Genomic DNA, 10,370 nt, shown 5'->3' with positions numbered 1-10,370 from the left:
TGAATGAATGCAGTAGGTTTGTACTATAATCTCACACATTATTCATTTGTACGTGGAAAGAACACAATGATCTCTGGCTAAATGCATAGCTGCACAAGGTGATAAAGTATTTTAAAAATCTGTAGGGAGAACAAACCGTCACCTCCTGTGGCAGCAGCTGTTCACTGACCCTGTCTTCTTGTTGGATAAACCCCCCTGTGGATGTGTCACACACATACTGAATCACACTGTAGTGAAATGGTCATTATATATCAGTGAATTGTGACTCACTTCACACACGTAGATGTCTCTAGAATACACAGGATTGTAGTAAATGACAGCCATATGTGAACACCAAGTGGTAGAAGAAATGGTCCTGCTCCTGTGTTAACATGTTTTGCTGTTTTTCTTGTAAAATAATGTATTTCACTCTGTTAGATAGACAAATGAAATGCAAAGGTCAGAGGTTTTTTCTTTGGCCATACAACAATGTTGTTACTAATCACTAGGGTGACAAGGTTCCACAGTTGTTTTTACTCTATGACAGCTGTGTGGGCTCTGATTTGGCCAACCTGAATTCTTCATGGATGGACTGCGTGGCTATATTTAGAGGGGGCACGGTTATATTGAAGTGGCTTCAGACCTGGCTGCCTATAGTTCTCTGTCTCCACCAGCTAGGACAGTCCTGTCGTGAACACGTCCATCCACTTCCTGTCCTAAAAGAATGGATCCCCAAAGCATGCGGGACGATCTCCGTCTGTTTCAGAGCACTCTGCTGCAGGATGGACTCAAAGAGCTCCTGAATGAGAACAAGTTAATCGACAGCGTCCTAAAGGTTGGAGACAGAAGCATCCCCTGTCATCGTCTCATTCTGGCAGCTTGTAGTCCTTATTTCCGGGAGCTGTTTTTCTCAACAGATGGCAAGGAGACGGATCAAATGGAGGTTGTTCTGGAGAACCTGGACCCCAATGTCATGGAGGCGATTGTATGTTACATGTACTCAGCAGAGATTGACATCAACGACGACAACGTGCAGGATATTTTGGCCGCCGCCAACCGCTTCCAGATCCCCTCGGTGTTCACAGTTTGTGTGAATTATCTCCAGAAGAAGCTGTCAAAGAAGAACTGCCTTGCCATCTACAGACTGGCACTGGTGCTGAACAGCGCCAGACTGGCGATGGCAGCTCGAGATCACATTGCAGATCGGTTTGAGACCGTAGCCAAGGATGAGGATTTCCTAGAGCTCGCTCCGCCTGAACTCTTTGCCGTTATTGGAGCAGATGCACTGAATGTAGAGAAAGAGGAAGTAGTGTTCGAGACCCTCATGAGGTGGATCCAAAAAGACAAAGAGAAGCGCGTGAAATCCTTTGCGGAGGCCTTTGACTGCATTCGTTTCCGTTTGCTCCCAGAGAAGTACTTCAAGGAGAAAGTGGAGAAGGATGACCTCATTAAGGCTGATCCTGAGCTTCTCAAAAAAATCCAAGTCATAAAGGACGCCTTTGCGGGGAAGCTGCCCGAGACGAAGAAGGAACAAGATGGTGAGGAAGGAGAGGAGGAAAAGTTGCCCGGCTATCTGAACGATAACCGCAGATATGGCATGTATGCCAAAAACATGGTTCTGATGATCAATGACACCTCTAGCGTGGCTTATGACGTCCAGGAGAACGAATGCTTTCTTGCTGCATTGTCAGAGCAAATCCCCCGAAACCATGTCAGTCTGGTATCGAAGAAGAACAACCTGTATGTGTTGGGAGGACTGTTTGTAGATGAAGAGGACAAAGAAAACCCACTGCAGTGTTACTTCTACCAGGTACACACACCAACATTCAATTTACATTGCAGAGATACTGGAAACATCAAAAATAATTCCCTTAAATCATCTTAAAATGTGTCTTTCAGTTGGACAGTCTCACCGCTGAATGGATGGCTCTGCCTCCCATGCCCACCCCTAGGTGTTTGTTCGCCATGGGGGAATGTGAAAATCTCCTCTTTGCTGTCGCAGGACAAGATCTTCAGTCCAATGAGTCTCTGGACACTGTTATGTGCTATGACACTGAGTAAGTTCAGTACACCAACCATTTTGGATATGCTCATTCAGTAGATTTGCCTAATTGAAAGCACTTTACTGTTAAAGTACTGTTTATCTGCTCTCTTTAGAAAAATGAAGTGGACTCCAGGAAAAAAGTTGCCCATGAGTATCCACGGCCACTGTGTGATCTCTGAGAACGGGCTGGTCTACTGTATCGGAGGAAAAACGGATGACAAGTAAGATTGCAATGCCAAAACATTTTATTTCAAGTCCAACTATGATTTTCATATGACATTAACCCTTCTCTGGAATCATTTGTCTAAAGTAAAGCAACCAATAAGATGTTTGCATACAACCACAAGAGGTCAGAGTGGAAAGAGGTGGCTTCCATGAAGACACCCAGATCCATGTTCGGGGCGGTTATCCACAACGGGAAGATGGTTGTCGCTGGGGGAGTCAATGAGGAAGGCCTCATAGCTGAATGTGAAGCTTATGACTTTGGAACCAACAAGTACGTGCTTTTTTTTATTACAATTTATATACAGGCCCCTCAAAGTGTTGTTCATAGCTGTTTATTATTATTTGTTCTGATTTATTTGGTTATTTCCAATCCAAGCTTTAAAAATATATATAATTTAACTATGTTCAAATGAGTTTCAGTCAAATATTTATAAAATGTTGCAGTGTTTTTTTCTATATTTGGATTATTTAAATCAGTGGTCTCAATCTTTGTTGTGAGCAGTTAAACCAAAGAGGAGAAAGCATCCTGAAAAAAGTGAATTTATTATAATTTGTGTAACAGATATACAGCATATGATTTATTTCATATTCCTTTCATTTTTAAAGTCAAGGAACTCTTGCAAACATGGAGATATCACATTAAAGAGGACCTAATATGCTTATTTTTAGGGGACTTCTTGTATTTTGAGTTTCTACAAGAACATATTTAGAAGCTTTAATGTTAAAAAAAAAACACTATTTTTCTCATACTGGCTCCGCTTTAACTAGCTTTGTTTGAGGGCGTGCCAAACTAGCTGCTAGGCAGGTATTATGCAAATGTGTTACTTGGTGACATCACCACGTTATGAAAGAAAAGGTGGGACTTCAAGCAAGGCGTTTCAGGCAGTTCAGGAGCAGTGTTTCTGTGGGGGAGAGTAACTCCCTTTGGTGTGGACCTTGTAACTTTGCAGACCTTTTACATGCACAAAAAACTATATAACACACTAAAGGAACGGGGAAAAAGCACAAAAGCATAATAGGTCCTCTTTAATACAGCTGAGTGCATCTTGTTGCAGGTGGTCACCCTTCACAGAGTTGCCCCAGGAGAGGAGTTCAGTCAACCTGGTGAGCTGCGCAGGGCAGTTGTACTCTGTAGGAGGCTTCGCCGTGGTGGAGAACGAGAACAAAGAGTGTGCACCCAGTGAAATCGTCGACATTTGGCAGTATGTGTTGATTTTGTTGGAATTTATACGTGGTCTTGCTCATTTTCTTTTACAATGATAGCTCTCCTCTCTGTATTATAATGACATGTTTCAACTGTCTCACCAGGTATGAAGAGGACAAGAAAGAGTGGAGTGGTATGATCAGAGAGATGCGTTATGCAGCTGGAGCCTCCTGTGTGTCCATGCGTCTGAATCCAGCCAAGATGCCCAAACTGTAACAACAGGCACTTTCATTTTACAGCTGTAGGCAAGAATAATATGTACATGTTCTTATTTAGCGGCTCGTTGTTGTCATTTAACATTTTAATGTATCACAACGCATGCCTTGTTCTGTGTGTTTTAATGAAATGTAGCATGGTTTCAATTGGCTTATTTCTTGCCTTTTGGGCCAGATTTTGTGTCTGATCTTCTAAAACAAATAATGTGTTGAGATTCCTCCACTTCTACCCATTAGATATGAGTATTGTTACTGTTAAAGGTTTGCATAGAAATAAATGTTTTCCTCTCTTGATCTGCAAATGTTCCTCTTCCAGTCAATTACATCATGTACCTTGTAACTCTTCAGTATTAAAATATAATTTCCCACTAACAGGCTCACAGTGTCCATTCATCATTTTAGATTGGTTTGTTTTCAAGCAACACTTTTAACACAGCTCATAAAATATGGACATTAGCAAAAATGCGATATCCAAAATATATAATTTTAGTAAATTGAGCAACCCTGACAGTACCCTATTAATGTTTGATATGAAAAAAAGATGAAGCTTTATATATTACTCAAAATACTTATTTTAATACAAAAGCACATAATACACAATCTCATTTAACATGAATGGAGGTAGATTCACGTCAAATGTTACACTCAGTAACTAAAAGTAAGAAGCACTTGATGTATATTAATATACTGTTTTCAAAACATTACTTCCATTGTTCAATAAATAAGGCCTTCAAGAAGAAGAGGAAAGCTCTCTAAATATGTTCTTCTTTAGATATTCCTTCCAGGCATCTGGTGTTGAAAGCTCCATAGAGTTCCATTCAAAGTGAGGGATCTGTAAAAAAAACAAAAAACACAAAGGATTTCACTGTCTTGAGTGTCACTGACATTTAATATGATTCGGTGTAAGAGATGTACATCACCACACGCAATCTTAATCTTAATCAATCTTAATCTTCTCACCTGAATCACGCGGTATCCCAGAATCTCAAGGTGTCTTTTTCTCATCATGGCTTCACCTTTCATATGGTGAGAGTTCTTGCAGAAGGACTTTGAATCAAGAAAGTCCACAGCAACTCTGAGTGATAAGTAAAAAGAAGATGTCAAACATATTTCATTTCTGAGTGGTCTACTTATTCATCTTTATTATTTTTAATATATCCCTACCGCTGAGCTCCAGGTGGCAGCTCATCCCTGATGTTTTCCTCTGAGCTTGTCCCCCAGTGAACCTTTCCTCTGTCTGAGATCTGCAGAGTGCTGGGCTCGCTGTAGGGCAACGGCTGCTGGTGTTTGTCCAGTATGCATTCAAAGTCTGAAAAAACATGCTCACATTACACATACGTCTTATAAATATGTTTTCTTCTTTGGGGCTGAGTGCGTGGAGATTTTCATTGAACAGAAATATATTGCGAACGTTACCTTCAGGTTTGTTTGAGTTCTTAATCATACATGTAAATTGACCTGATGCAAGTGCAGGGGATACACTTCATATGAGCTTCTGGTTTCATAAGGCGCAAAGACTTTTTCAGAATGGAATAGAAAAGCTGTGATAAATTATCAAATCAAGATTTAAAGAGAACCTATTATGTTTATTTTCAGGTGCTTTCTTGTATTTTGGGTTTCTACTAGAACATGTTGACGTGATTTAATGTTCAAAAAACACTAACTTTTCTCATACCAGCTGTGCTGCAGCACCTCTTTTCACCCTCTGTCTGAAACGCTCCTGTTGTGATTGGTCAACTGAACCAAACTCTTCAGACTCCGCTCCAGCTCCGCTCTAACCAGTTTTGTTTGAGGGCGTGTCAAACTAGCTGCTAGGCAGGTATTATGCAAATGTGTTACTTGGTGACATCACCACGTTACGGAAAGAAAAGGCGGGACTTCAAGCACGGTGTTTCAGGCAGTTCAGGAGCAGTGTTTCTGTGGGGGCGAGTAATTCTCTTTGGCGTGGACTTTGGGCTTTGTATCTCTGCAGACCTTTTACATGCACAAAAAAACAACTATATAACACACTAAATGAAAGGGGAAAAGCACAAAAGCATAATAGGTCCTCTTTAATACCGACAAGATGGAAAATTTCCCAATTTTACTCACCAACAGTGTAAAAATATGGAGTGACAACTGCTACGCGGACACAGTAAATGCCACCGAGAACTTCACCCAGCATTTTGTGGATTTGCTGTTGCACAGGACTGACAGTGGCATTCCCTGTGAAAACATTTGACAATATAGATTTATTTGAATTTTAAAAACCCACCTAAATAATAATAATAATAATAATACATTTTTGTTGCATCTTTTTACCGTTCTTTTGCAATTGCTGGCAGTAGCGCTCATGAAACCACGGCACCTGGAACTCAGGACACTCGAGACACACTGCACGATTGAACTCCATGAGGCGCAGTCTGGTCCGCATGTTGAGGGCATCGGGTAGAGCTGTAAGAAGTAAGGACAATAGTTAAAGTAATTCTAGTGAGGTGTGAAGTGCTTACATCTCACGATGAATATTTTCCTACTGATGCATATTAACAATTATATTTTAAACATACTTTCTAATTGGGCGTCCAGCTTTCCCAGAAAGTCTATACTGAAGATTTCTCTGACTAGTTCCTCAGGAAAACGGTCGGCCACGGACAAAGAGTACGCCAGGAGAACTAGCAGATGTGGATCAAAGGAGCCTTCAAACAAAAGACGTGAGTTAGTGTAAGCTAAAATAAAAAAAAAAAATGTAGTTGTAAACTGATTGACTTACTGATATGAGGAGTGAAGCGCTGAATGCAAACATCATACAACTTGTCTGCTTGTACGGAATCATAATTCAGGACAGAGAACGGTAGCAGGGTGGCATATGTTGCCGAGTGGTGAATCTGAAAAATAATACAGGAAAAGCACAGTTAATATATTTGATAATTCCAGACTTAACGTATTGTGATGTCTCTTAGGGCACCTTGTCGATGTCTTTAATGGCCACACTGGCGATGCGGTCCATCAGGGGAGGGCAGAGGTGATTTATTCTGGTTAAGAAAAGGGTCAAGTCAGGCACATTGGTCCAGTTGATTTGTTCCATCATCCTCTTCAGCGTCACCATCGTCTCCTCCACAAGCATTTCCTCAAACCACTCTCCCGAAATGTACTTGAGCTCCTCCATCAACAAGTCCAGCCGGTCGGCCGTTTGCAGCCTCTCGTGCCCGCAGCGGTTCAGCGTCTGCAGCAGACGCACGTACTTGCTGGGAGTGTTGTGGCGGTAGGAGGGATCATTACGCACCCACTTGGCAACGACATAAGCAATGGTGTTGAGGTCACTGAGATTGCACTGGGTCACCACCGCGTCCACCCGTGAGATCACGCCCTCGTCGAGCCGCGGGCTGTGCAGCGTGGACAGGACACGGGTCAACATGGTCACTTCGTAGGGGAAGACGCTGCGCTGCAAAAAGCTGCAAGATAAACGTGTAATATCAGTCTACATTTGATTTAATCAAAGAGTGAAGCAAAATGTCCTCCTTAGCTTAAATAAACACTTACTTGACCAAAATGTTTCTTAGTTTATTGAAGAGTTCGGGGTTCTGGTATTGCAACAGAAAAAGGGCTTGGGTGATTCGGGCCACCTCCACTGGCTTGTAGACGTGAAGGTTCATTTGGATTACAGAAGCAATTCTGGAAAATAATTTAGTAATAATTACAAAATATTTAAATGACATTTCAATATATTGGTGGTGATTTGTCTTTTCAAATAAACACATACAATTATGATGAGAATCCCTGAAATTAGATTTTTTATTTATTTATTTTCCTTTTTTTATTAAATTGTGAACAAAATGAGTGGCAGAATTTACAATTAAAAAGCTTTCTGATGGGCAAACAATGTGATGGAGACACTGTTAACTGTAAACTTTTGTATCCAAGGTCAAGAATGAATTTTCAATCTCAACTTTTAAGACAGCATGAGCAAGAGGTCCTTAAAGTGCTCAGAAAAACTTAAATTTGAACATCTACAATTTCGTGATAATTGCATCTGCCGAGGAAGATAATGTGAAAAGATCGAAAACACCAAAAGAGCTCCTACAGTATATGGGCCTGTTTCCAAGGTCAAGAATTCATGTTCAATCTCGGTTTTGACATTCCTGTACTGCAATTTGTTATTACTTTTCAACTGACATATGGTAATACTGATATATCTGCAATAAGTTGATATTGGCCGAAATAGTGGCTCCACTTTTTAAGCTATGCAGTTGTGATATGGCAGAGATATGAACTCACTTGTTCAATAAGCTAAGATTCCTGCTCTGAATCGCTTCTAGAGCTTCAGCTACAGCCAGAGCCTGATGTGCACTGAGCTCGTCCGCCAACAGGAGGGCAGTGTTTTCCAGCCTGAGAGGAAATTAACACAATTAGAGACATGTGAGACCCAAAGGTTAGATTTCCACTTATGGATCGCTCAACTGATAATGATACGAACCCATCTCTGATCTCCTGACTGGCCATCGGAGACAGAGCAACAAATAGTTTGGTGAAGGAGAACGGATCGATGCTTGAATCAATCAGTTCTGTGAGTCTTTGTTTGACAGCCAGCCTGAAGTCACAGTTGTTGAACTGCAGGGACTGATACAGCCCCATGATGATACTGAGGTTTTCTGCGTCCATTCTAGGAATGTTGCACAAGATGATGTTGTTGCACTTCTCCAGGAGAGGCCGGTAACTGTGCTTGATGTTGCGCAGGAACTGCACCACCCTCCGCGGGCTGTTATAATTTGAGGGATCCATGGTGTCCAGGAGAAGGTCTGCCCTGCTAATGAGGGCATCCCGAAGCCGGGGAGACACCAGGGACGACATGCTGATCATCAGTGTAGTCAGGATCCTGGGAAAACATGACCAAAGAGTCAATACACAATATGAGGCGCTTATATTTGATTAAATATTTGTCATTTGAGGACATCCGTCTTGTTACCAACCTGACATCGTCAATGGATGACAACCTCTGATCCACAATGCTGGTGATGTGGCCCATTAGAGGACTGTGTTGAAGGTGCTGATCACTTAGACAGATAGAAAACTTGGATAGGGATGCCATTGGAAATCTGCAAAAATCCACATTTGTATAACATCTCATTAGTGTTCAAACAATCAGACAATTAATCCAACAATTTAGATACTAATTTATCTTTTTAGGTAATTTATAAAGCAAAAAATGCACCAAAATGTGCTGGTTTCTGCTTCTCTGATGTGTACATCTGCTGCTTTTCTCTATTTTATATTACTGTATATTTCATATTTGGGTATCACCTTTGGGCTCTGAGAAATTATGATGCACATTTCCAAATTTTTTTGGCATTTTATAGACTTCAGAAATACTTGAACAAACAGATTATTTAAAAATGGAAATGATAATTAATTGAAGCCCTACATCGCATCAACTCGAAACAAAGTAATGCAATCATACCTGTCTATTCTGAGCCATGCTTCTGAAACTAAGTGCTGAACAAGCGAGTCGTGTGGATCCACATTCAACCTAAAAAGACAATAATACAGTATGTCATCATTTCTATGTTATAATTCAAATACATACCACTTGAACTGATTGTGCCTATATCTTAATGTACCTGAGGAAACTGTAAAGCATGTCGACCAACATAAAATCGTTCATAAGACAAATTTTGTTCTCTGCCAAAACCCGGAGAGACAAGAACTGTGGGTGGCTCCTGGTGAGCTCGACAGTCCTGAGCATCTGTGGCTTCTCTTTCTGAAACTGCCACAGCATCCCCACAGCTTTGCTGACATGGTCCACAGTGAGCTTGGCCTTGTTCTTGCCCACCACATCAAACACCTGGTCTTCGGCAGAGCAAACCCGCAGCTGCTCCAGAACCTGGTCTCGGTTCACCGCCCCACCGTGAAGGAGCCTCCGAAGGAAGGAATTCACACACCGGAACCGAAACATCACCACAGTCCTCGGCTCAAATTATGTATGTACTGGGGGTCTTCATTGTACCAACACAGTGTGCACTGTGCAGCTCAATGACAAACCAACAGGCAGGCTCAGCCAGCTGATATCACACCCACAAAACCACAGCCTGGATGTAGCAGGTGCTCCTTCTCTTGGGATCCTTCAGGGAACTGCAGACAAAAAAACACACAACCCATTAACTTGCATCACAATCTCTATGTCTGGTTATATAAGTTAAATTGTATGCAGAGACACTTGCATGACAGTGAGGTTAGCTCAGTGTCACATGCTGACCTCAGTTTCATCTCACAGACAGCCCCATTATGATATGTCCTATGACTTTCCTTTAGTGCACCACTACACTGAAGTGAGCTGCCAGTAGCTACAAGTTCACTTTGCAAGTGCAGTATTCACATGCATGGAGAAACCATCACCTAAAATCACTGCCAAACACAGATTAGCTTTGCTAGTTGGATTCTTAGCTGTCGATTATAGAGATTCAAACGTTATATATCTAACACAAACATAATATGACATTAAAAAATCTCATTCAAAGTCAACATTACCCAGCATGTGTGTTACAATGTTTCACTTCCGTAGCCAGTGACATAATGAATGTAGGGATTTTTAACCCCTGAGTGCTGCCCTTCAGGAAGCAGCTCCTGCACACTGGTCGTAAGGATACTGACATATTTCTATGGATATTGCACTGGAGAGAGTCCAGGCTGACCACTGTTGTCCTGAGGGACTGCACTTACTCATTAAATG

At 41.5% G+C, this 10,370-nt stretch overlaps 2 protein-coding genes across 3 annotated transcripts; one reads left to right on the top strand and one right to left on the bottom strand.

Annotated features, from left to right (window-relative positions):
- Nucleotides 1–128: 128 nt before the first annotated feature.
- Nucleotides 129–4,043, top strand: klhl41a (kelch-like family member 41a). Its single transcript, XM_074659350.1, has 6 exons — nucleotides 129–1,789; nucleotides 1,879–2,036; nucleotides 2,137–2,244; nucleotides 2,334–2,519; nucleotides 3,304–3,450; nucleotides 3,557–4,043. Exons 1-6 carry the CDS (start codon nucleotides 704–706, stop codon nucleotides 3,666–3,668), a joined length of 1,797 nt encoding a protein of 598 aa, XP_074515451.1. The 5' UTR covers nucleotides 129–703; the 3' UTR covers nucleotides 3,669–4,043.
- Nucleotides 4,044–4,221: 178 nt separating this feature from the next.
- Nucleotides 4,222–10,318, bottom strand: fastkd1 (FAST kinase domains 1). 2 transcript variants are annotated; one of them, XM_074659346.1, is made up of 15 exons: nucleotides 10,169–10,318; nucleotides 9,262–9,772; nucleotides 9,102–9,170; nucleotides 8,614–8,739; nucleotides 8,121–8,519; nucleotides 7,922–8,032; nucleotides 7,187–7,318; nucleotides 6,612–7,098; nucleotides 6,417–6,531; nucleotides 6,214–6,342; nucleotides 5,969–6,100; nucleotides 5,759–5,872; nucleotides 4,832–4,976; nucleotides 4,628–4,742; nucleotides 4,222–4,499 (listed from the first exon to the last, which is right to left on the bottom strand). In XM_074659346.1, exons 2-15 carry the CDS (start codon nucleotides 9,594–9,596, stop codon nucleotides 4,398–4,400), a joined length of 2,511 nt encoding a protein of 836 aa, XP_074515447.1. In that variant the 5' UTR covers nucleotides 9,597–9,772; nucleotides 10,169–10,318; the 3' UTR covers nucleotides 4,222–4,397. The 2 variants fall into 2 exon arrangements, with proteins under 2 accessions (XP_074515447.1, XP_074515448.1); XM_074659347.1 differs by lacking the exon at nucleotides 10,169–10,318 and adding an exon at nucleotides 9,897–10,154.
- Between the last annotated feature and the right edge of the window lie 52 nt (nucleotides 10,319–10,370).

Source organism: Sebastes fasciatus, chromosome 14 (genome assembly GCF_043250625.1).
Source record: "Sebastes fasciatus isolate fSebFas1 chromosome 14, fSebFas1.pri, whole genome shotgun sequence".
In the NCBI taxonomy this organism is placed as follows: Eukaryota; Metazoa; Chordata; class Actinopteri; order Perciformes; family Sebastidae; genus Sebastes; species Sebastes fasciatus.
Note: the sequence above shows the minus strand (reverse complement) of the source record. Positions and strands in the feature narration are given on the sequence as shown.